Raw genomic sequence first — 27,108 nt, forward strand, 5'->3', positions numbered from 1 at the left:
GAACGGGCGGATCCTGCCCTCTCGCCCCTGTCGCTATTGGGCATTTTTTCAGCCATGTGAAATTTCCAAAATGCCCTCGGCGGGGCACTGGAATCACACGCGGTGGCACGGGATTTTGACACTGTTTCGATCTATAGTCCCTTGTTCTGATCCGACATCCCAGATCCCTCCATCTCGTGATCGAACGGCCAGAAACACATCAAGAAACGAATCCGACGGCCAAGAAGCGCTAATCTATGAGGGCGCTGGGTTCCTCCCACTATGTATCTTACGCGATATGCACTAAAGGACGAAAAGTTGATGTCATCCTAAATTTCTTTTTTTTCAAATTTTAAGATGTTTTATAGCTCAAATAGTGGCCCCGATTGAAAAACCGTCTTCACAAAAATAATCGTTTCGATGAGATCTTCAAAACTAGATCTCATGTCGATATGTTCTAGTGGCTTTTTTTTAGACCAAAAGTTATCACATCTAGGATATGTAAGTTATCATGTCTGTCATACATAACTTATCGTGTCATTTACACAAAAGTGTCTGGGGTATGTTTTCAACAAACTTTTATCCCAGGGTAAAAAAAGTGATTATGATGTTTGTAGTGAGTTATTAGCTTTGTGTATATTACCATGTTGCACAAAAATTATCGGGGTATGTTTTTTTTAACAATTTTCATTTCCTCGATCAAAAAATTACCGTGATAATTGTATATGAGTTATCAGCTCTCATGTGCATGTATTATCATGTTGTTTACACATGAGTTATTGGGAGGTATTTTTTAACAAAAAAAAACCCTGGTCAAAATGTTACCACATATGGATCAAGTAAGTTATCAACTCTGTTGCATGTGTATTACCATGTTATTTACACACAAGTTATCAGGGTATGTTTCCGACAAACTTTTATCCCGGGTCAAAAGTTATCATGGGGTTTGTAGTGAGTTATCAACATAATTGTGTGTATAATATTGTGTTATTTGCACATAAAGTGCCGGGAATATGTTTTTGGACAAATCCCCCCCCCCTCGGCGGTTCACGTAAGTGTCAGGTATGCAGTGCTTCTAGTACCATGATATTCACACAAACGTTATCAAGGTTAAATATTTTCAACAATTTTCCTCGGGTTTCAAGTTATCATGGTGTTTGTACCTAAGTTATCATGTATATTATGCGTTATTACCATGATGTTTATACAAAAGTTACCGGGGTACATTTTTGACAAGTTTTTTCCTTCAGGTCAAAGTTGATGTGGTGTTTGTGCCTAAGTTATCAGTGTTGCCATGCATAAATTACCGTGTTGTTTACACATAAATTATCAGGGAGATGTTTTAATAATTTTTTCACCCCCGGTCGAAGTTACCATGACATTTATACATAAGTTATCGGGTCCCGGTGCACAAATTACCATGCCATTAGCACAGAAGATACCGGGGGTGAAAAAAACTATTGTCATCAGGTCAAAAGTTACTATGGACTTTAATTAAAGGATATTAATGCATAACTTTCATTCAAGAATTAATTCGAAGACACAATATAAGATTAAAATAGAGTGCTCCAGCATGCATGCATGCCTAGGAAAAGGTTAATGTCTAAATTAGTGGAACCAATTAATAGTGTCTTTAAAATGTGCGTTTTGGTCAGGAGACCTGTTAAGCTAGAGTAGAAAAAGAATTTAGCTTGCTTCTATGCATAGAAAAGAGCTACCTCAGCTGGTGGGCATTTGACATATTGAGTTGGAAGTTACTTATCTCGTTTTTTTGCTGAAATCTCAATGAAAGCAATGTGTAGGTACTTTAATATAAGAAGAGTTCTTTGTCCTAATCGCTGATCCTGTTGATATTCTGGACAAAGAGGGTAAAAATGCCGGTGCGATAGAAGCATGGACGTCACGTTCCTTGAATCGGAACTTCTTTATGGTGAGAAAACTTATCTAAGTGTCTTGTTTGAAAACTTGACCAATGTCTCCAAACCAAAATTGGTCGAGAGGGGGAGAGTAGTACGTAGCACATAAATGCAGATTATGCATCAGTCACCTTTAGGAACAGGCGGCTCAATAGTAACTTGTGTGGTTCCTGTGATAGAAGCATCGACTTCCATCGGTGATGTGCAGATTGGCACATCGACACTGGCTCAGATTGGTAGTCTGCCGACATGGAAAGTTGAGCAAGAGGTGCAAGGGATGATTTTGCTCGATGCTTGTATGATTTACAAACCCATTTGATGACAATTGGTTATTGTTCGGTGACTTTAATTTCATAAGGTATCTCGACAACAGAAATATTCCAGGTGGCTGTATTAATGATATTCTTTTGCTTAATGAAGTTATTGGCTATCTAGGCCTTGTTGAGCTCCCAATCAAAGGTCGACAGTTTACTTGGTCCAATATGAAAGATCAGCCCCTGTTGACACAAATTGATTGGTTTTTCACCACACCTTCTTGACTATCAATATCCCAACACCATGCTTTTTCTTGTCACGTACAGCTTCTGATCATGTACTGTGTGTAGTAACAATTGGCACATCCATTCCAAAAGCTAAAATATTCAGATTTGAGACTTATTGGGCTAATCTTCCTGGTTTTTGGAGTGTGTTTCTTCTGCTTGGAATAAGCCATCTAAGAGAAAATTATATGATGCTATAATATCTAAGAAGCTCAAGAGTCTAAGGCATACTCTTAAAGTTTGGCACACTAGTTTATCAAAGGTCAAAGCTATCATTGTTGAGTGCAATAGACTTATTCTGCATTTTGATACTTTGGAGGAGAAAATATCTCTTTATAGGCCTGAATCAAAGTTTCGATCAATCCTTAAACAACACTTCGAGGAGGCGCTGAGATTGTATTTATTGGAAGCAAAGATGCACCATAAGGAATATTAAAATTGGTGAAGAAAATACTGTTTTTTCATGCAATGACAACACAAAAGAAATGCAATCGCTAATATTAAGCTGCATAATGGGGATATTAAACTGATCATAGTCAAATTGCTGGCAAGTTTTGGCAAGACTTTAAGAATATGATGGGTTGCTATGAGGGCCTATCCATGGGCTTTAACTTGCAGCAGCTTCTGAATAAAGTGGATGGCCTTCAGGTCCTTTCAAAGCCATTTACAGATGAGGAGATTGAAGCTGTCATTAAGCAGATGTCACCTGATAGGGCCCCTAGGCCTGATGGCTTCACTAGGCTTTTTCTAAAGAAGTGTTGGAGTATTTTAAAGGCTGACTTCTGGGCTCTGGTCAAAGATTTTTATGAGGGTAAAATAGATCTGGAATATATAAACTCTTCTCTCATAACTTTGATACCTAAGAAGCTCAGCCCATAAATGATTGGAGATTATAGGCCAATTTCTTTGACTAATACTTTGCTTGAATTTCCTTACTAAACTTCTGGAAACATGCTTTAGGGTGTTATTTTAAATGTATTCATGCCAATCAGTATGGCTTTCTTAAAAGCATATCTATTCAAGACTGGCGGGCATGGTCTTTTGAATACATCCATCAGTGCCATGCCTCTAAGTTTCTCATCAGGAATGGAATTCGGTTTCCAATCTGGTCACACATGACTCTTGCCCTAAAGCAATTTCTTGATTAGGAGCAGTGGGTGGCCCATAGAAAGGAATGCCTGCCTATCCATAGCCGGGCAAATTGCTGCATATTCAAGTCACCCAATTCTCTTCTCTTGCACTATGTCTATTGGAATGGACCCTTGATTCTCCAGCAGATCCTCCTGGTATGGAAGGATATCATCCACAAAACAGATTGCGGAAAATGCCATCCAAGTTCGCAAAGGAGCGGTCTTGAGAATTGTAATTCTGCTAAAATTGGACTTCTCAAAGGCTTTTGATACTATTGCACATGAAGCTATCCTCAATATTCTTGAGCATAAAGGATTTGATGGAAGATGGATAAATTGGATTAAGATGTTATTGTTTTCTGGTTCCTCTTTCATTCGCTTAAATGGTGTTCTTGGTATTCCTTTTAAGTATAAACGTAGAGTCTGACAAGGGCCGCAGACCTGCTACAATCTGTCATGACGAATGATATGCTTGCTAGATGCATTCTTTCATAGCCTCTGTCATCAACAAACCCCAATTTTCCTGCTGTTCAGTATGTAGATGACACTCTCATGGTGCTACCTACTAAGGTATTGTCCTTACTTGAATAAATAATAACTACTTATGATTATACCCTCCATGCAAACATCGACAAATACATGAGAAGTAATGAAGATAAATCGGACCATAACATTAAACATTAGGATCTAAAATAGCCCCTCACAGAACATTCATAAACTGGAGTTTATGTTTCTATCACTCCCGCAACCCATCATCTACAAACTAATTCCACAATGTCTTTCCCTAGGTACAAAGATGGTGAAGTGTCATGTAGTCGACATTCACATACCACCACTAAAGAAAGAACAACACAACATATCATCAAAACATCAAACGGTAATCAACTTCACATGATTACTAGCAACAAGACTTCTCCCATGTCCTAAATATCCTAATGGATCTATTCACGAGACATCATATGGATCATGATCAGTGGGTATAAATATTTGATAAACAATGTGAACATAACAATTTTTCACCAATAAATCTCCTATCATCAACTACAAGGTGATATCAACACATAAAAGTACTCCCAACAACCAATTTGAGGTTTGACACAAAGATTGAGAAGATGAATGAACTAGGATTTGGAGATGAGATGGTGTTGGTGAAGATGTTGATGATAATCAAAATAAAACATTTGGTTCAGGTGCTATTATCATGGTAAGCAGATATTTATTTTACAGACCAGAGGGGCTATCTAAATCTAAAGTAAAGGCCAGTGATCAAAGAAGTAGAAGTACCAACGGCTCGGTGTCATGAACCTTCTCCATCTGATTCAATAAGGGGCATGAGCCTCTTAGATGATGATCGTGCCGAATGAACAGAGTGTTGGTGATGACGATGGCTTCGATTCCCCCCTCCAGGAAGGAAGTTTCCCCGGCACAATCGCTCTGTCGAAGAGCAAAAGTGCTCCGACTAGGTTCTGCAGTAGTCATCGCATCCGTCATGTGACCAAGTCTGCCGCAATCCTGTTGTCTGGAAAGCTGGAGGTGTTGCAAGGGTACAAGAACTTGAATGATACAACCAAACTTTTTGAGGATTGAAATTTGAACTCGCCAGCGTGGAACAACAGAAGATAGAAGTGGGACCATTATTTTGCAATTTTAGAGCTTCCTACCATGCTTCTCGGTGGAGCAGCTGCTATCATGGGTGTTGCTGGATGAGTGTGCGGGCTCCTCTTCATACGTCTGTACATGCTATAGCTCGTGTATTCCTGGCCATGCATGCGATGTGCTCTGAGCTGAGAGGCTGCTCCCATGTCCTATTGAGGCATTGCCTATTTGTACTTTTGTGCAGACCCCTGTAGGAGGGACAGATGATGGCTGCAGAGAGGTCTTCGAGGGTGTCCTTCTCCCATGGCTTCATGTTGCTGCTGGCAATCCTGTAGTGCGTTTGTATGTCGACGAGGGATGACAAATACAAGCCGGAGTTCATGAGTTCCTCGAAGTCAGAGGAGGTATCTACAGTAGCGAAAGTATAGCGCCGGTTCCCGGGGAACTCGGGTAGCTTGGTGTAATGCTTGTTCGCTCTGCAGAAGTGGTAGAGCGGGACGTGATCGCGCACACATAGCTGTGCGATGGCGACCTGTCGATTACCGTGACAGGCTATAGTGTACTCGAGGTCGAGCCCCAAGACCTTGTACCGCTCCTCTTGTAACCACCGCTCAAAATTGGTGATGCTCGGTCGGCCGCGCTGGGTTTGTTGGTGTATCTGATGTTCAGCTTCTTGCTCAGGCGGGCGAGGATGTACTCACGGTCGAACTCGGTGTGCTGGGCTTCCTTGGCGGCCAGAGGAAAGGTTGCCCGTACCTTTTTTTGCATGTCTATGTGTGTTTCTCCGTGGGTTTGTTCTTGGTGGGTTGGGGGAGGGGGAAAGACGACTGGTGAGAGCGGAGTTTTGGAGAGGGAGGGGTATTTACTGGGGTGCGTGTAGCTTTCATCTAAGACAAGAGTAAGCTATGTCTCATCCAAGTAATATTAGCATGGAAAAAGGGAGAGAGAGAGAGAGAGAGAGAGAGAGAGAGAGAGAGAGAGAGAGGAAAAGAAAAAAATTGACACAAATTTCCCCCGCAAAGTCAAATGTCAAAGAAGTTAGATAAGATTTTGTTAGATATACTCCCCTGTTCCTAAATAAGCGTCTTAGAGTGGCTGAGAGTAGCAAATTTGTATTTACAATTAGTGAAGGATTCCTTATGTCGGTTGGTCCCCTCCTCGGTACCGACACTTCCTGGTAGTTTCATGACATATAGTTAAATATGTAGTCAAACTTTATCTCAAAATAAATGGAGGCCTGAAGGGGTACTTAGTCAGTTTTAGAGAGGATACCACTCATTTGGCTTGTTGGTGAAGATGGCTTAGGGATAATCCCCAAAATTCTCATGAGGGCCAAAATAGAATAAAAGATATAGAAACCTACAAGGAATATTCCTTCAAAAGCTGCTCGAGGGGAGCCGTGAAATTTTAGCGGATGGTACTGACGCGTCGGTGACCTCCCGTCGCCTTCCTTTCTTTTCTCGCCCCTCCCGAACAGAGCACTCTATCCACACTTTCCTTCTCTCCTCACGGTCACGGACAAGGCAGCAGTAGCGGCGGCTACAGTTTGGATCGGCGGCGGCGCGTTTGAGCAAGCGGCGGCGACGCGGTCGAGGTGCAGCCGCTTTCTCCCCTCCTTTTCCCTTTCCTCCCTCGGTCCGAAGCTCTGCCCACGTGAGCAAGGGCGGCTAGGAGATGGCGAGCTTCGGCGGCGGGGAACGGCGGCGCGTGCTTTGCTTACAGACTGGAGATAACATTCTTCAGAGTAGTATGTTTGCATCTGGCTGTGACATACTATGAGATAGCAACATCGGCTTCGGTCTGGAGCTCATCTTTTAATCTGCTATAATGTGTGGCTTGTATGATGTAGTTTCAGACACTTCTTTTTGTCAGACTAGAGTGTAGGCATTTGGTTGTACGCATGGATATGTTTACAATCCAATGCATTTTTCGTATGGTGTTGTTGTCATATTCCATGATATAAATATTTTGTGTAATTAGTTGATTAAAAAAACAGAACTCAAATTACAAGTATAGGGGGAAATCTTACCATTTCATGGCAAAGATGTCATCACAAGAAAGATATTCGTCTCTAACCAAACATAAATTGGGCTATCCTTAAGGCCTTAACCACCTCTCAATTTAGAACCAAACACGAGGATGGGGATATCCCCAACCACACATGGCTAGGGATATCCTCAGCCAAACCAAACCAAACCAAATGCCCCCTGACCCTGAGTGCTAGGATGACGACTGTGTTTCATGGAGTCATGATCAGATTAAAGGTGTAGTCGAATGGCTAATCAAATGTCATGCGCCATGGAACATTAGTTTAGTGGGATGTTCTCTTCATCTTCCGACTACTTAATTACTGTTATGGCATTAGTTCAGCGGGCATCCAAATTTTGTCTAATTTTGCAGAACCTGTCTTGTATTTATTTTTTAGGGTAACTGTACTACCTCCTACTGGCAGATTCTCCATGTCGGTTGATCTTCACATGTGCGCGCATTTATGGTCAACGAATATAAAGAGGTTTATTGGTTGTTTTTCATCAACTGGTTGGTTGCTTGTCTGTCCACTATATGTATAGATATCCCACTGAAGAGAATTAAACAGCAGCATTTCTCTTTCTCCCGTGGAGTACTCCAGTGCCTTTCCTTTGAGGTCAGGTGAGTTACTTACAGTTCCATCGAGTTAATTTAGGCTTACATTTGCTACAGTTACTTGTTTCCTCTAGTTATACTTTTGAATAATTTTGCGGAACTTTCTGAGTAGAATTCATGGAGCTCGGTTAATTTAGCAGATTTTCTAGTTGCTCAGTTTTTTCTCCTCAGCAGTTAAAATCAAGATATCAATGGCAGACAATACTGTTGGGGGACGTAGCAGAAATTCAAAATTTTCCTACGAATCACCAAGATCTATCTATGGAGAGACCAGCAACGAGTAGAAAGGAGGAGAGTCTACATACCCTTGTAGATCGCTAAGCGGAAGCGTTCAAGTGAACGGGGTTGATGGAGTCGTACTCGTCGTGATTCAGATCACCGATGATCAAGTGCTGAACGGACGGCACCTCCGCGTTCAACACACGTACAGCCCGGTGACGTCTCCCACGCCTTGATCCAGCAAGGAGAGAGGGAGAGGTTGAGGAAGACTCCATCCAGCAGCAGCACAACGGCGTGGTGGTGATGGAGGAGCGTGGCAATCCTGCAGGGCTTCGCCAAGCACCTACGGGAGAGGAGGAGGTGTCACGGGAGGGAGGGAGGCGCCAAGGGCTCAGGTGTGGATGCCCTCCCTCCCCTCTACTATATATAGGGGCAGGGGAGAGGGGGAAGGCGCAGCCTTGCCCCCTACTCCAAGAAAGGGGTGCGGCCAAGAGGGGGGGAGGAGTCCATCCTCCCCAAGGCACCTCGGAGGTGCCTTCCCCCTTGAGGACTCTTCCCTCTAGGGTTCCCTAGGCGCATGGGCCTCTTGGGGCTGGTGCCCTTGGCCCATGTAGGCCAAGGCGCACCCCCTACAGCCCATGTGCCCCCCCGGGGCAGGTGGCCCCACCCGGTGGGCCCCCGGGACCCTTCCGATGGTCCCGGTACAATACCGATGACCCCGAAACTTGTCCCGATGGCCGAAACAGGACTTCCTATATATAAATCTTTACCTCCGGACCATTCCGGAACTCCTCGTGACGTCCGGGATCTCATCCGGGACTCCGAACAACATTCGGTTACCACATACAAGCTTCCTTTATAACCCTAGCGTCATCGAACCTTAAGTGTGTAGACCCTACGGGTTCGGGAGACATGCAGACATGACCGAGACGTTCTCCGGTCAATAACCAACAGCGGGATCTGGATACCCATGTTGGCTCTCACATGTTCCACGATGATCTCATCGGATGAACCACGATGTCAAGGACTCAATCGATCCCGTATACAATTCCCTTTGTCTAGCGGTATTTTACTTGCCCGAGATTCGATCGTCGGTATACCGATACCTTGTTCAATCTCGTTACCGGCAAGTCACTTTACTCGTTCCGTAACACATCATCCCGTGATCAACTCCTTGGTCACATTGCGCATATGATGATGTCCTACCGAGTGGGCCCAGAGATACCTCTCCGTTTACACGGAGTGACAAATCCCAGTCTCGATCCGCATAAAACAATAGATACTTTCGGAGATACCTGTAGTGCACCTTTATAGTCACCCAGTTACGTTGTGACGTTTGATACACTCAAAGCACTCCTACGGTATCCAGGAGTTACACGATCTCATGGTCAAAGGAAGAGATACTTGACATTGGCAAAGCTCTAGCAAACGAACTACACGATCTATTGTGCTAGTCTTAGGATTGGGTCTTGTCCATCACATCATTCTCCTAATGATGTGATCCCGTTATCAACGACATCCAATGTCCATAGCCAGGAAACCATGACTATCTGTTGATCACAACGAGCTAGTCAACTAGAGGCTCACTAGGGACATATTGTGGTCTATGTATTCACACGTGTATTACGATTTCCGGATAATACAGTTATAGCATGAATAAAAGACAATTATCATGAACAAGGAAATATAATAATAATACTTTTATTATTGCCTCTAGGGCATATTTCCAACAGTCTCCCACTTGCACTAGAGTCAATAATCTAGTTCACATCGCCATGTGATTAACACTTACAGGTCACATCGCCATGTGACTAATACCCAAGAGTTTACTAGAGTCAGTAGTCTAGTTCACATCACTATGTGATTAACACTCAATGAGTTTTATGTTTGATCATGTTGCTTGTGAGAGAGGTTTTAGTCAACGGGTCTGAACCTTTCAGATCTGTGTGTGCTTTACAAATCTCTATGTCATCTCCTAGATGCAGCTACCACGCTCTATTTGGAGCTATTCCAAACAACTGTTCTACTTGGAGCTATTCTAAATTATTGCTCCATTATATGTATCCGGTCTCTCTACTCAGAGCTATCCGGATAGGTGTCAAGCTTGCATCGTCGTAACCTTTACGACGAACTCTTTTACCACCTCCATAATCGAGAAAATTCCTTAGTTCACTAGTTACTAAGGATAACTTTGACCGCTGTCCTGTGATCCATTCTTGGATTACTCTTGTACCCCTTGACTAACTCATGGCAAGGCACACTTCAGGTGCGGTACATAGCATAGCATACTGTAGAGCCTATGTCTTAAGCATAGGAGACGACCTTCGTCCTTTCTCTCTATTCTGCCATGGTCGAGCTTTAAGTCTTAACTTCGTACCTTACAACTCAGGCAAGAACTTCTTCTCTGACTGATCCATCTTGAACACCTTCAAGATCATGTCAAGGTATATGCTCATTTTAAAAGTATTATTAAGCATTTTGATCTATCCTTATAGATCTCGATGCTCAATGTTCAAGTAGCTTAATCCAGGTTTTCTATTGAAAAACACCTTTCAAATAACCCTATATGCTTTCTAGAAATTCTACATCATTTCTGATCAACATATACTCATCAGAAATTCTATAGTGCTCCCACTCACTTCTTTGGAAATACAAGTTTCTCATAAACTTTGTATACACCAAAATCTTTGATCATCTCATCAAAGCGTACATTCCAACTCCGAGATGCTTTACTCCAGTCCTTAGAAGGATCGCTGGAGCTAGCATACCTTTTAGCATCCTTAGGATCGACAAAACTTTTCTGATTGTATTGCATACAACCTTTCCTTACGAAAACTAGTAAGGAAACTTGTCTTGACATCCATCTGCCAGATTTCATAAATGCAGCTAATGCTAACATGATTCCGACGGACTTTAAGTATCGCTACGAGTGAGAAAATCTCATCGTAGTCAACTCCTTGAACTTGTGAAAAACTTTTCGCCACAAGTCGAGCTTCATGGACGGTGACATTACCATCCACGTCCGTCTTCTTCTTAAAGATCCATTTATCTTAATGGCTTGCCGATCATCGGGCAAGTCCACCAAAGTCCATGGATCCGTTCTCGGATTTTATGGCCTCAAGCCATTTATCGGAATCCGGGCCCACCATCGCTTCTCCATAGCTCGTAGGTTCATTGTTGTCTAGCAACATGACCTTCAAGACAGGATCACCTTACCACCCCGAAGTAGTACGTGTCCTTGTCGTCCTACGAGGTTTGGTAGTGACTTGATCCGAAGTTTCATGATCAATATCATAAGCTTCCACTTCAATTGGTGTAGGTGCCACAGGAACAACTTCCTGTGCCCTGCCACACACTAGTTGAAGAGACGGTTCAATAACCTCATCAAGTCTCCACCATCCTCCCACTCAACTCTTTCGAGAGAAACCTTTCCTCGAGAAAGGACCCGATTCAAGAAACAATCCATATTGCTTTCGGATCTGAATTAGGAGGTATACCCAACTGTTTTGGGTGTCCTATGAAGATGCATTTTATCCGCTTTGGGTTCGAGCTTAATCCTGAAACTTTTTCACATAAGCATCGCAGCCCCAAACCTTTAAGAAACGACAACTTAGGTTTCTCTAAACCATAATTCACACGGTGTCATCTCATCGGAATTACGTGGTGCCCTATTTAAAGTGAATGTGGTTGTCTCTAATGCCTAACCCATGGACGATAGTGGTAATTCGATAAGAGGCATCATGGAACGCACCATATCCAATAGGGTGCAACTATGATGTTCGGACACACCATCACATTATGGTGTTCCAGGCGGTATTAATTGCGAAACAATTTCCACAATGTCTTAATTGTGTGCCAAAACTCGTAACTCAGATATTCATCTCTATGATCATATCATAGACATTTTATCCTCTTGTCACAATGATCTGCTACTTCACTCTGAAATTACTTGAACCATTCAATAATTCAGACTTGTGTTTCATCAAGTAAATATACTCAACATTTACTCGAATCATCTGTGAAGTAAGAACATAATGATATTCACTGCATGCCTCAGCACTCATTCGACTGCACACATCAAAATGTGTTACTTCCAACAAGTTGCTATCTTGTTCCATCTTACTGAAAATGAGGCTTTTTCAGTCATCTTGCCCATGTGGTATGATTTGCATATATCAAGTGATTCAAAATCAAGTGAGTCCGAACGATCCATTTGCATGGAGTTTCTTCATGCATATACACCAATAGACATGGTTCGCATGTCTCAAACTTTTCAAAAACGAGTGAGTCCAAAGATCCATCAACATGGAGCTTCTTCATGCGTTTTATACCATTATGACTTACATGGCAGTGCCACAAGTAAGTGGTACTATCATTACTATCTTATATCTTTTGGCATGAAAATGTGTATCACTACGATCGAGATTCAATAAACCATTTAGGTTTAATACTAATCTTGATGGTAGAGGGAGCGTGCGATGTTTGATCACATCAAACTTGGAAACACTTCCAACATATATCGTCAACTCACCTTTAGCTAGTCTCCGTTTTATTCCGTAGCTTTTATTCCGTATCTTTGTGCTATGCTTAGGATTGGGTCTTGTCCATCACATCATTCTCCTAATGATGTGATCCCGTTATCAACGACATCCAATGTCCATAGCCAGGAAACCATGACTATCTGTTGATCACAACGAGCTAGTCAACTAGAGGCTCACTAGGGACATATTGTGGTCTATGTATTCACACGTGTATTACGATTTCCGGATAATACAGTTATAGCATGAATAAAAGACAATTATCATGAACAAGGAAATATAATAATAATACTTTTATTATTGCCTCTAGGGCATATTTCCAACAAATACATCAGCAGCTAGTTCATCGTAAGGCGGACACAAAGAGCCACAGATGGACCGACGACTCCTGAAAGCAGCCGCATCTGGTGATTCCACATCAATGGAGGAGATGGCTTCGCAAGATCAAAGCATTCTTCATGGGAAAACTCCGCAAGGGAACACCTGCCTCCACATATCCTCCATCCATGGCCACCAGGTATTTTGCACGGATGCGGTGGCACTGGAGGAATCACTCCTTGCCACTGTAAATTTGGATGGGGAGACGCCTCTTCTCACTGCCATTACACGTGGCTGGGTCTCATTGGCTTCTGTCTTGCTCCGATGCTGCCGTTCACGGCGGTTGAGTGAGGCAATCCTGCAACAAGACACGCATGGATGCAATGCACTGCACTATGCCATTCGCAGCGGTCACAGGGAGCTTGCGCTGGAGTTGATAGCAGCAGAGCCTGATCTGTCGAAGCACGTGACCAAGTTCAATGACTCACCCATGTACATCGCGGCAAAGAGAAATTTTGCAGATGTTTTCGAGGAACTCTTGAATATTCCAGATTCTAGTCATGCGGGACGGTGTGACAACAATGCTTTGCATGCCGCAGCTACAAATGGGAATGGAGGTGAGACCTAGGTGCACAGCATAAGTTACAGTAATATAGTGTAGTATTTGTATCAAAGTAGCCATGGGATTGAAAATTTAGGATCATCTACAGCATAGTTGATGTTATGATTCCTCAGCTTTTGCATCTACAGTATCTATTATGCGCCAAAGGCAATCATCATCGCTTGGTCCATCAACCATCATTAACTAATTCATGCATCTTGACTATTTTTCAGACATCGCTACAAAAATCATGAGGATGCGACCTGAAATGGCCAGAGCAGCTAACAAGTACGGCAATACACCAGCAAGATTGGTTGTACTTTATAACAAGGTTGACATGCTACGAGTATTGCTAGAACATGATTGTTCTTTAGGGTATGAAGTGAGCACAAAAGGTTTTTCCCTGCTTCATGCTGCCGCATATCGAGGTCATATTGATGTTGCTAGAGAGATTCTTAAACATTGTCCCGATGCTCCTTATTGTCAAGTAGATAACCAAGATGGTTTGACACTCCTACATACAACTATAACCAACAATCATGCAGAGTTTGCTGACTTTATCCTGAGGACACCGCAACTTCGCAAAGTCATTAACATGCAAGACAACCAAGGAAAAACCCCTCTACATTATGCAGTCCAAAGTTGCAATCCTAAAATAGTCGCTGCCTTACTGTCTCATGAGGATATAGATGTAACAATGATCGACAACAATGGTGATCCAGCAACTTGGGAACTGTGGAAAGTCATACAGAATGCCAAGACATTAAACTGGGTACGTATGTTATCTTTTAATTCATGCAGAATGAAGTGTGCATGCTTATATGCTATAAGGTCATTTGTACCCAGAATGAGGTCATTTGTACCTTCCCTTTTATTACTTAATGCAGAATGAAGTGTGCATGCTTATGCTAAAAGCAAATCCTCAACATACTGGATCTATTTATAATCTTCATCGGAAAGCCAAGCAAGAGGCGACTAATGCATCAAGGAAGGATGCAAAATCACTAACTCAAATATACACAACCAACACTTCGTTAGTAGCAATCCTCATTACAACAATCGCCTTTGCTGCCGCTTTCACCCTACCTGGAGGATACAGCAATGGCGCTGGAAGCGAGGGACTTCCCGTCATGTCTCGCAAGGTTGCATTTCAGGCATTCTTGATCTCTGACACCTTAGCGATGTGCTCTTCATTTGCTGTCGCCTTCATATGCATCATGGCAAGGTGGGAGGATTATGAGTTCTTGGTTTACTATAGATCCTTTACTAAGAAGCTCATGTGGTTTGCATATGTGGCAACTACCACAGCCTTTTCAACTGGTTTATATACGGTGTTGCCCCCACATCTCCACTGGTTGGCCATTGCAATTTGCATTACAGTAGCTTTGTTGCCCATTCTCACGAAGCTGCTGGGCGAATGGCCTGTCTTGAGGCTTAGATTTCGGCTCGGAAAAACTTTCAACTCTGATCTCCTTGACATTGTGTGACCTCAGATATTTGTCTTCTGGTCCGTGTAACATTTTGCAATCTATCTGCAGTTGACACTGTTTGGCTACTCATAGAATTGTTCACTCATCATGAAAAAATATTGTACTATTATTCTTGTATTCAGCTCAATTTTTGGGACAGAATGTGGTCATGTTATTCTTGTATTCCACTTAAACTAAATGCGGTGATTCGGTCTCCAGAGATAATTCATGCCATCTGCAATGGCAGTCGCCATGGGTTATCAGCATCTGAAAGACGAGAGTTGTCATGAAACCATACAAAAAGATGCTGAAAGCACCACAGAAAAGTATATTATGAAGAAATTCAGGTACTGTTGAGCACTAGTAAGATTGAACGTGCAATGAATGTATCGACTGATGCACAAAAAAGCAGTCTGTTTAATACCGATGTGCACAAATAATTGGTATAAGCCAAATAATCACTTATTTGCAAATTTCTTGCAAGCAGAATCACAGTATTAGCTTGTAAAAATGCAATCCTTATAGATATATCACGGCAAAATATAACCTGTAGTACATTTTAAAGCACAATATGTAATCATTACACCATGGATAGCATGTAAGGACCACAAAATCACTAAATTATATACTTTTATTACAACAAATCAGGAGCCATGAATATTAATGATAGCAGATGACATAGTGTAATAAGTTGAAGCAACTTGTGCCACCAGTTCACCCGGATCAAGGACTTAGTGTTGGCTCTCATCTCCTTGGATACAACATATGGGACGGCGGGCAGATCACCCGGCAGTGCTGTCTGATGGCGATCCGAGGTACTCTCAGTTTCTGGGTTTGAGATTGTGATGATGGAACGCATGAGGCCACAGCCCTGAAACAGAACAGGTAACATTTCACTTCAGTTATACTACTGCCTCTGTTCGGAAATAAGTGACGTGGTTTTAATCTGAACTAAAACCACTCCACTTATTTCCGAACAGAATTTGCTAAAAGGACTTCATTTGTAACGCCTGACACTGGCAGAACAAAGAGCAATGGTATTATGTACTCCTGAATTACATTATGTATCACCTGAATTGCTAGTAACACCTGACACCGTTGATCCTGAATTACATTATGTATCATTGTATCATATATGTATGCACTAGCAATTCAGGACCAACTACCATGTTGGCTAGCAGGATGTGTGAAGAACTGCAGGTAGCAGAACGAAGCAGCCATCAGCCCTGTACGGATAGACCCACACGATCGACAGCCTGTCAGCGCAATCTTCAGGAGATACAACTACTGTACTTGTCTTTTCGAGAAAAACAACAACTACTGTACTTGTAACAGCTAGTAGTTCTGATGGCATTGGAAACTTGCCTAAGATCCCACTGGTGAACACGCCCTGCCAGTGGTGCCAGTAGCGCGACACGCCCCATCGCAGCAAGGAGCGGGGATCAAAATGCTGAGCTTGCTGCTATGTCCTTGATCGATGATCTACAAGTTTTATCAGTCCCACGTCTTTGCATTTTCAGCACCACCGAGAAATAGCTGGGGAAAAAAGAGGAAATCTGGATTTTATGCACTGCAGAGATGGAGCTCAATCATGATGGTTTCATCTTTCTTCTGCCATTTTCAGATTCGCGCGATACGATGGGAGATGGAAGCTTTGTTGGGCATGAAGAAATGAGGAAAGCGAGGGATGCATATATCCATGTCTTTTTCACTTTTGCAATGCACGAGAAACCGCAATGCATGGTGTATTTCTTGTCTTATTTTTTCCTTGTCTTATAAACTGCACTAGGGTACTGAGTAGCGGTGTTATCAGTTAGTTATCTTGGCGCTTAATAGCAAGACAATGTTGGAAGTGTCGAGTGCGGACTACGTTGTAGATTTAGTTGAATGAATGAATATCTGTATGTGATGACCTCAAATAATACAATGGCTCTGAGGTGTGTCCTGGACGTGTGAAGAATTCTTGTAGCCAAACAAATACTGGTGTCTAGGCTTTTGCAGCATGTGCATCTCGCCGCGTGGATTGGTCATATGTGTCCTTGGGTGCAGCCAAATCGGTGGCGTTCGTTATACCTTGCTAAGCATTCGATCCCCTTGGCCTCGATCATCGAAAGGAATTGACGTGGCATTTTTGCTCATTTCTGTTGCTACTGGAGTGGCATCCTCTGATTCTTTTGCCACTCTTACCTGTGTTCTATACATGAACCACTCTTGTAGCACTGGTGAGGTTTCAGTAACTAAAGAAAACAGTTTGTTGGTATTCGGCTCGCTCTGTATTCAATTCATTTGTCTTGGTGACCGTGTCCAGCTTGGAAAAAATGAATAGGATATGCAACAAGGAGCAGCTAGCATGACAAACTTAAGATACGATGATATCTAGTATATGCATGGCATCTCACCTCATGGTTGTCGCAGGCGGACAAAGCTGTTACCATGGTTGGTTTCTCCGCCTAGAATTGGCTTTTTCAAGACATTGTTACTGTTAGGCTCACTCTTCCTCACACCCATCCAAGATTTCTCTCCTCTTTCTCCTCCTGCTGCTGCGCATCTGACAGTGAGTTGCTCGTTGACGGCAAGCAGCACGGGTCCAGGTGAGCCTTGAATCTTGCTTTCTTCTACGGCTTCATTTCTCCTTCTGCGTTCCATGTTTTGTTCAAAATAGTACCCAGCGGCATGTTTCAAAAGCTTGGCGCAAAAGACGTGGTTCGCGTAACGAAAGACTCGCTCCTCGGTCGCTCCCGCGGGCGGCCAGGGGCGAACCCTAGCCACCGCCGCCACCGCCGCAACCCGTCGCCCCCTCCCCTCTCGCCGCCGCCGGTGTGTGTCGCCGGGCAAAGCTCGTGCGGCTCAGCAGCGGCGAGCTCTCTCCTCCTCTCGCTTGGAGCAGCGCGGCGTGGGCCGGCCGCTTCGAAGGAGCTCGGCGCCATGGCGTTCGGGAAGGCGCAGCGAGGATGGGCTGATGGTAGGCACGCGCGGCGAGGCTCCACAGGTGGCTGGGCGGCGCGCCGGGGTGGCGTCGCGCGCGTGGAGTGGCGCGGATCTGACGCGAGGGGGCCCGGGCGAGGCTGCGTGGGCAGAGGGTCCCGGTGGCTGCAGGGGGAAGTGAGGCGCGGGCGCGCACAGGCTTGGCGCGGCCGCGATGGGCGCGGTGGCTGCGGGTGCCGCCCAGATCTGGCGTAGTGGTGCTCCTGTGGATCTAGTCTGGTGCTCGGGGGGCGTGGGCGCGGAGGGCGTGGGCGGCGTAGTCGACGCGGCTCAGGGCCTATGGCGGCACAGGGGAGCTGCTTCAAGGTGCAGGTGTGGTAGATCTGGTCTCTGGCGGCCGCAGTGGCACGCATGGTGCGCGTGGCGCGCGTCTGTTGCTTGGCTGCGGCCGGCAGTCATGGTGGCTGACAGTCTCGGGCAGTGCACCTCTTTTCCTTGCCGACATGGTGCTCGGTAGGGTGCGGCGGTCTGTTGCGTCCGGCGGCTTTGCTCTCGATGGCCGTCCTTGGCTCTACCCGCTAGCTCTTGAGTTTTGGTCGTCGGTAGCTGCTGCGAGGTGCGGTTGGCTACGGCGGCGACCCCTTTGTCGGTGGGTTGGTGCGGTGGTGATTGCTTGGTGGGCTTGTCGGTGCCGATGCGGGTGGATGTGCGGCCGAGGTGGTGTGAGAGCTTGGGTGAAGACCCTGTCTCGGCCCTGTGCCATGACGAACGATGGCGGCGGCTGTGGCCGTTGTGACCTTCTTGGAGGCATCGCTGATTTGCTGTTGCACCCTTTTGCACGGATCCGACCATCTCGGCCTCTCCAGGGGAAACCCTTGATCGTTTGATCGGACGATGGCGGCGCCTCGGCGTCGTTTTCCCTCTTGGGGGCTTCGTCTCGGAGCTCGGCATCGGCAAGCGGGGCCGGTGGTTGGCGGCAGTTGAGGCGTCCAGACTTTTGCGCACGGTGCTTCTGTGGCAATGATGACGACGGTGAGCAATGTCGGAGACGTGGCCTTTGGTTGTGGTAGTCGTCTCTTCTTCTCCGGCGTGTCCGTGGGAGTGCCTCGACTGTTCGTTGCTGTGAAGTCGAAGCCGCGGTGGGGGGCCGATGGTATATGATGATGCGTACCAGGTTGTTCGTTCGGTGATCCTCCGCGACGCCACCCCAGCCTAGTCTCCTTAGTAGTTTCACCGTTTGGAGTCGGAGTTGCGCTGCCTAGTATGGATTGTGTTGGAGTGTTGTGCTGCAGCTTCTAGGGCTGTTGTTTTCTTTTTTTCTTTGATCTTCGGATCCTCTGGTCCTAGAACCTTCACCACCTGTTTTCCGTTGCTTCCTGCTATTATCAATGAATGCCAGTGATGCTGGATCTTTCAAAAAAAATAGTACCTGGCACTCTATTTTAGCTCTGAAATCGAAGAGAAGACATCACTTGCATAAATCATAATTAAAATGAGTTTCATGTGTGAATAAATCTCACTAGAACATCCTAGTGTATATTTTACTCAAGTGATTTCTGGTCAGGGTGTTAAAACTTAACAGTTGCAAAGAAGTATTTAAAATTTATCAACTAATTCTCATTTCATGACATTTCTATGACTTACCGTTGAAACTAACTTCATGGGAGTTCTTTATGGAAACATGTTTGAGAAAATAATCACTACAATAGTTGGCTTGTTGTATACCAATCAGCGTTTTAAATAGCGGGATATGCCAAATAGCGGCAGCCTCCAAATCAGCTATAGCGAGACTATAGCGGGCTATAGCCAGCTAATAGCAGACTATTGTACATGAGTACCATTTAGTGGCACCATGCTCAAACACTATAGCATTTAAAACTATGATACAGATAGTTATCTTGTTATATAATCTGACTAGAAAAATTACTTCCTTAATGCTAATTGCATCGCTGCTTGCTCGCAGGACGGATATAGATGTCTATTCCAGTCAGCATGAGCTTATCCGCTGTTGGGGTCGTTGGTGCCGTCAACGAATGTGTCACTTTGTTTCAATGGGCCAAATCTGCCGTTCCCTCTCTTTACTCCCGATGGAGTGGCTCACAGGAGCAAATTCTCCAGGACCATGTGTTGCAGTTGGAGAGTGGCCTACAACTCCTCAGGGACACCCTTCCTGCAATGTACGACCTCGTTAATAAAGCAGAGTGGAGAAGCCATGAACATGTTGTGGCCAAGCTCCTTCCTAATCTCAAGGATGCAGTAGCTGAGGCCGAGGACCTTCTTGATGAGTTTGGATGGTACGAGAAGAAGGTACAAGTGGAGGGCAATGCAAGCCAATCTTCTTTCATTGACTTCTTTCATACCGCCGTACAAGGCAGCTTCAACAAACTGAATGATGTCCAATTGAGGTTGAACCATCTTTCAAGTCAACTGGAGAATATGGGGCTCCGTGGAGTTACACGATGCTTTGATAAAATAGTCAGGCCGGAGACCACATCTTTTCCAAATGAAACAAAAATATTTGGTCGTGACAAGGAACTAAAGCGCTTATTGGGATTTCTCAATGTACCTACAATTTCAAAACGCAAGAGAGCAACTAGTTCGGCAAGCACATCAGCAAGCAATCATGTTGGTAATGAATCGAGAATATTGGGTGTCCATGTTTTGCCAATTGTTGGAATTGGTGGTGTTGGAAAGACAACTTTGGCCCAACATATTTGTAACCATCGACGAGTGAAATCTCACTTTGAGATGATAATTTGGATTTGTGTCTCAGATGACTTTGATGTGAAGAGGTTAACTAAAGAGGTGATACAATCATGTACTAGAAATGAGGCAACAACTGATAATTTGGATTCTCTTCAGCGTGATCTCTCTAACCATGTGAACAAGAAAAGGTTATTGATAGTCCTCGATGACATGTGGGATGATGCCTTAAAGGAAAATGGGCAGTGCTGGAAGAGGTTTTGTGCACCTTTTAGAAGTGCCCAAGATGGAAGTGTGATGTTGGTCACGACTAGATGTCCAAATGTTACTGAGGGGGTGCGGACAATGGAACCCATTATAGTTGAAGGTCTGAAGGACAACGTCTTTTGGAATTTCTTCAAATTGTGTGCGTTTGGATCTGAGGATTCTAATAATGATCCTGAGTTAGAGAGCATTGGTAGAAGCATACTTGCTAAACTAAAGGGTTCACCTCTGGCAGCCAAAACTCTAGGACGCATGTTAAGCATGGACCTTCAAGCATCGCATTGGAATTCTATACTCGAGAGTGAACTGTGGGAGTTGAAACAAGAGGAGACTGACATTTTGCCTGCACTTCGGTTGAGCTACATGTATTTACCATTCCACCTGAAGCAATGCTTTGCATTTTGTGCTGTGTACCCTAAAGATTACAGATTTCATAAGGCACGCTTAGCTGAAATTTGGGCGGCAGAAGGTTTTGTGGATCCTCAGTGTGGTGTTCCAATTCAAGATATTGGTTGTCAGTATTTTGAAGACCTTGTAACACGATCCTTCTTTCAAATAATTAGTAGTAGATATGTAATCCATGACTTGCTACACGACATGGCACAAATGGTTTCAGAGCAGGACTGCTGCATTTTAAGAAATAGAAGTGACTTGGATAAAGTTCCCCAGAATGTTCGTCATCTCTACATACTCCCTAGCAGTGAGTTTGATGATTCCAGCTTGTTAAAGCTATGCAAGTACACAAAGTTGCGTACCCTAATTTGCAAGAAGGATTTAAAGAGAAAAACATGCTTTGTTATGGGCGAATGGTGTACTAAACTTCTGCGTATGCGCGTGATTTCTTGTGACTCCACAAATGAGTTACCAGATAATATTGGCAATTGGAAGCATCTTCGGTACCTTGAAATCAACAAAGCTCGCCCTCTGAAGAAAATTCCTTCAACTTTTTGTTGGCTTTATCATCTTCAAATTTTATATGCCAAGAATTGCAGGCTAGAAAGCTTGCCCGATGACTTTGGTAAACTGATTAGTTTGCAGAAGTTTGAATCAGTTGGATTAACATATTATGATGGGCGTCGCATGTATCTTGGTCCAAATAACAAGTGGAGAGAAATTACGTTAATGAAGAATCTGAACCAATTCCGCGGGCACTTGGAGCTTATTGATGTTCACTTGCTAAGTAAGGATCATGCCGCAGAACTAAACCTGAAGAATAAGAAATATCTTGATGAGTTGAAACTGAATATGCGGGAGGATCGTCCCACAGGTTTCCCTGAGTCTGATATCCAGTTTGATATCGACAACAATGACATCGAAGTGCTTGAAGTTCTACAGCCTCCTATCAGTCTCAAGTCTTTGTTCCTCAAAAACTATGACAATATCTGGCTCCCAAGTTGGTTTCAACCACATAACCTACCAAGATTAAAATCACTTACTTTTGTACATTGTTTTCAACTCGAGAGCATATCACCTCCTGCATCACTTGACAAATTGGTGATCAAGGATTGTCCAAACCTAGTTTCAATTGGTGGAGCAAAGGCACTTGCAAAAATAAAGACCGTCGAGATATCCATGTGTCCAAAGTTAAAGGAAGCGGAGTAGATCAATACAATATCCCACCTAAGGTATTTGCCTAACACTCAGTTCATGTCCAGCTTTACTACCCTTTTGTTTGAAATTCCCAATAGTCCCAATTTGCTTTACTGATCATTTTTTTGTTCTTCAAGGGACTGGAGGCACGGGAGATAAAAGGCTGCATTACTTGGAAAATGAGGACAACAAGACTTTGTGCCTGCCTCGTCGTCTATATGGCTGTCCGTGGCTGATTACTGATTTCTACCCTTGCAGTTTCATACCATCAACAATTTCTCATATTTGTACTGATAACTATCAGTTCCCAGTTAGTAAACTCGTTGTAATCTATGAAACGACAGAGAATCACCGACTCACCGTAGTGTTTTGGTTCATCTTAACTCTGGAATATGTTCACCTTCCATTGATGAGCACCGCATTTGCCTGTTTGTGATATTTCCCTTCCTTCTGTAGTTTTCGTTCTTAGCTCTGCGGTTTGTGCTTGTGATGTCTTTCTTCTTTGGCTTCTCCGTTCTCTCTCGTTCTTGGGTTGTAAGAGGACACGTTTCGTGTTTCAGAAGTAAAAAAAGCATTGGCTAGTTTGCTATAGCAGTTTGTAGGGGCCAGAATTGGACTCCTCTGATGATTATTCCCAACCGCCTCAAAGTTAAACTAAATGCCCTTTCATAGCTCGTATGGCTGGCAGAAGGCTGCACTTTCAGATGGGGCGTATACATTGTGGATTTTGGGAGTAATTCAGGATCAGTTTGGAAAATGAGCAGGCAGCTCGGCCTCTTTCAAAAGGAATTTATTGCGGTGTGCAGCAGAGTAAAAGGTAGTGTACTTCAGCTCACCAATATACGCATGTGATGCTGATTGTTGGTGCTGATGATGATGCTTGGGTGACTTGAGAGCCTGAACTAGCTAGAGAAGCCTGCTTATTTTACGAGACATTGTCCGGGGTTTCTGAAGGGAAATAGATATGACACTTTTCAAGGCTAGGTACAGAATTTCCATTAAGGGCCTTGTTTCATTTTTCAAGTATCCCGGGCTAGTCGTCAGTAGAGCTTTCTTCTTGTTTTTCTGTTGTTTACCTCTTTGGGACTAGCCCGCCCTCTGTTTTAGGTTTTATTCTACTTCTTTGTTTTCCTTGTACATTTATGTTTGAAAAATAATATAAATATATGCATTAGAGTAGTGTCTTTCCGGTAAAGAAAACTTATGGAGATTTATTGTCTTCATTCGTTCACTCTACCTCTTGATTTATGAATAATGTTTCATGCTTTTGCTGTAGCTGTTCTTCGCTCCAATACATAATAAAATATCACAGGGTAGATGTCACCAACTTTGTCCTAATGATTCGTTGAATGACCCTTTTCTTACCGATAAATTGCTGTAATATTCTGATCCGTAAGATTTATGAATAATGTTTCATGCTTTTGCTGTAGCTGTCAACAACGATGTGCCATCAAATCATTTATATTCTGATCCGTAGCTGTTTTCAAACCCCAAATGCAGTTTTATACACTTTGCTATCAGAGATTTACTTAACAGCAGCAAAATATCATCAGGAACTTCTCAACAAAAATTTAAAACCTAAAGATCCATTGACGTGCCCGGATTTTGAAAAGTAAGTTCTATTCCAGGGTTTAGTGTTGTTGCTTCAGTCCACGATTCCTTAAAAAGCAAGCTATTGGTTAGCGAGTTACAGATGATATATTAGTTGACTTCTGTTGCCAGGGAATATTTTAAATTAGTTAACCGTAACAAGGATTTATTAAAGCTTATGTTCCACAAAGACATTATTTTGCATAAAACTCGTCCGCCCTTTCAACTGAGTCAAAGTGTTCCCCAAAATCAAACAGTCGTATCGTGTCTATCTGCAAAGAAATCTAATCAGTTTTGTAATTAAATATTTGGTGAGAACAAAAGGGTGACCTCAGCTCATTCACTTTTCCTGTACATTATTAGTTTCAAATCTACAGGTTGTCAAGAGGCAGTTTGCCCTTTGTATATATGTACCTTTGGCCATGCCGAACAGCCTTCCCTGTACTTTATCCGTCCAAATATATTTTCAAACAATATTTTACACATATTAGATATTACTGGTCTAGTTGTCAAAGTAGATTATGGCTGAAATTTTAGTGAAAGCAATGTTTAGGTGTATGTTAAGGTCTGCAAGAGAAAGTCCTCAACTTTTCTGTTGCAACTACGGCAAAGAACCGTTCTTTGTTTCTATAATAGCTGATCCTTGTCACTGGAGACGGGCACGCCCATGGATAAGAAATGAGAGTTCATGTGCATATGGGCAGCTTGATCATCATGATCACAGAGTCTTGTCCGACTGGAGTCAAAACTGGAAGATTCAGGCCCACGCTCAATATAATAATACTTATGCACGGGGCCAAATTCAAAGTCTTGTAGCCGTTTTGATTAGACACTTCAGATGGAAATGGTTGCACTTGCACACAAAACCCTGGCAATGATCACAGAGTCTTGAATCGAGCAGAGGCAGGATGACGAAATACCAGTCACGCGTGAGGTGGCCAGGTGGGGAGGGCATCGACCATCCACTCTGGAGCATGTGGTACTTGGCCACGGTGAGGCTCGCAACACGCCCAACCCATCGGAGCACGGCGTCCTAGCCGGCGCTCCTCGGCGCTTGCTCCGATTCTGCGTCTTGTCCCGCGGGAGGAGGTAGGCGTAGGGGAGCCCTCCAGCTCTCATGTCGAGTCCACGACCGAGGATCTGGTGGAGAGGAAGTCTGCGCCTCCGCGGACGGAGGTGGAGAGGCAAGAGAAGGGCGGCCGTCTCAGCAGCCATGGGGAGTGGGGAGGCAGAGGGGCAGTCCCTGCCGAAGCAGCGCGCAGCAAGGGAGGGTCCCTGTGCCGGCGGCGGGATGCAGTGGGGAGGGCGGAGGCGCTGCTTGTCCGGGAGCAAGATGAGAGAGTGTGTCAGTGGTGTGTGTGGCGACGGCGTGTGCGTGTGTGTGTCCGACGGGTGTCATTTTTTTATCAAGTCAGTCAAGGAGTGCTTTAGGTTGTGAATAATATAAAGAACCCATTGGAAGTTAAATTTTAATTCAAATTATTAAGATTTTGGATATTCTTTATTGAATAATACAGTATATGTCTGATGAGTATGAAGCTATAGAAAATATAGGATATCCATTTGGGCTCCCAGGAGCACGTTCTCCGCGCATGAAAAATTATTTTTGGAATGCCATAAAATCCCCAAAAAAAAATATTCAATCACATATTTTCATGGTTTGTCGATTTAAAAAATTGTTGTGTGTGTGAATCGTACATTGCACTCTCATGCTTAAACCGTTAGGCCCATGATACCCTATTTGGGTGGGGGAACTAAATAAAAATCAATTCGATAAAAAATCAACTTCAGGAGTAAATAGATTTTTAAAAACATGTGTTATATTTGAGAGACGTGCGTTGCACGTGCATGCTTACTAGTGAGATTGAAAGGGATGCAATTCTAATCTTGCACGTGTGCCTCTGCAGCTCCCTTTGCAGATTATGTACCTGTCAAGTTCAGAGGGAAAAAAGGATTTTTTTTTCCAACAATGGATTCTGTTAGCTCAAAATAGAGCATCAAGAGGATGCAAACACAAGAAGCACACACCCAGCCTCTGCATAGTTAGGATGCAGAGTTCTTGGTAAATGATTCATCCGATGATCGCCTTGCAAGGTGTAATCTGCCACACACACATAAAAAAAATCCCAGTCTCTCACCCAAGCCACTCTAGAACATCTGCTACACAATTGGACTTGCTAGTGTAGTGGTTCTTACAACTTTCTGAAAAAGTGGTTTGTTACATGCTGTCCACACATTAGACTCCAGATTGCCACATCATGAGCTACTTATTTGTGAAGTATCTTGACCACCTCAGCTTGAAGATGATCGCAGCTCAGATTTTGACACATGGACATCACGGTACCAACTACTACTATTTCCATAGGCAGCCGTAGCAGTCAGTGTGATAAATTCAGTGACCAATCTGCCTTGCTGTATGGATTTTGTTACAGTAAGAATTGTCTTACCGATAAGCTTATCATTTCTTAAGGAGGGATAACTTTCCAAGCAATCTTTTGACAAAGCATATTCTGTATTATTTATGCAAAGCACAATTATTGATCAAATTAGTGATAATCCTCCATTAGTTGAATAAATTATTTGGCTTTCAACCATGCCTTTTCTTGGAAGGGCAAAACTGGTAATTTTGTTAAGAAAAGACAAATCGTTTTAGCTTTCTATTGCACTAGTTGCGTAAATTATTTGGTTTTCAACCATGCCTTTTCTTGGAAGGACAAGAATGGTTATTTCCTTAAGAAAAGAAAACGTGTTAAAGCTTCCTAATGTGTGGGAGAAATGCAAATGTCATAAGAGCTCATAATCATGCTCCTCTGAGAAACTCCTATTTTTGAATGTCAAAGTGATGATTTTCTGGACCCCGGTTGAAATATGAATATCCAGTTACTTGTATCCAAAGTTCAAATAGATTGCACACTTAGCCTAGCATGATAAAAAAATATTTTTAAAATTATTGGAATAGCAGGAGACATGATATAATATTGGAGGTTGATGGGACAAGCATTAGATAACAATCCAATCCAAACGTGTTCTCTGATACTTAACCATGTTTGAGTTTATTTTGTCAAAACTGATGATTACTTACTTGATT

The 27,108-nt window shown here is 43.5% G+C and overlaps 2 protein-coding genes across 9 annotated transcripts; both read left to right on the top strand.

Moving 5' to 3' along the window:
• Nucleotides 1–6,588: 6,588 nt before the first annotated feature.
• Nucleotides 6,589–15,142, top strand: LOC119349357 (ankyrin repeat-containing protein NPR4-like). 8 transcript variants are annotated; one of them, XM_037617370.1, is made up of 6 exons: nt 6,589–6,754; nt 7,586–7,809; nt 7,978–8,004; nt 12,887–13,495; nt 13,713–14,251; nt 14,367–15,142. In XM_037617370.1, the coding sequence occupies exons 4-6, from the start codon at nt 12,934–12,936 to the stop codon at nt 14,964–14,966; spliced, it is 1,701 nt and encodes a 566-aa protein (XP_037473267.1). In that variant the 5' UTR covers nt 6,589–6,754; nt 7,586–7,809; nt 7,978–8,004; nt 12,887–12,933; the 3' UTR covers nt 14,967–15,142. The 8 variants fall into 8 exon arrangements, with proteins under 8 accessions (XP_037473267.1, XP_037473269.1, XP_037473265.1 ...); XM_037617372.1 differs by having other exon boundaries at nt 7,613–7,809; nt 7,975–8,004; XM_037617368.1 differs by having other exon boundaries at nt 7,613–7,809.
• A 2,181-nt stretch (nt 15,143–17,323) lies between these two features.
• On the top strand, nt 17,324–22,927 carry LOC119349358 (putative disease resistance RPP13-like protein 1). The gene is made up of 3 exons (XM_037617376.1): nt 17,324–17,539; nt 19,837–22,465; nt 22,568–22,927. The coding sequence occupies exon 2, from the start codon at nt 19,848–19,850 to the stop codon at nt 22,440–22,442; it is 2,595 nt and encodes an 864-aa protein (XP_037473273.1). The 5' UTR covers nt 17,324–17,539; nt 19,837–19,847; the 3' UTR covers nt 22,443–22,465; nt 22,568–22,927.
• Nucleotides 22,928–27,108: the final 4,181 nt, after the last annotated feature.

Source organism: Triticum dicoccoides, chromosome 1B (genome assembly GCF_002162155.2).
Source record: "Triticum dicoccoides isolate Atlit2015 ecotype Zavitan chromosome 1B, WEW_v2.0, whole genome shotgun sequence".
Lineage (NCBI taxonomy): Eukaryota > Viridiplantae > Streptophyta > Magnoliopsida > Poales > Poaceae > Triticum > Triticum dicoccoides.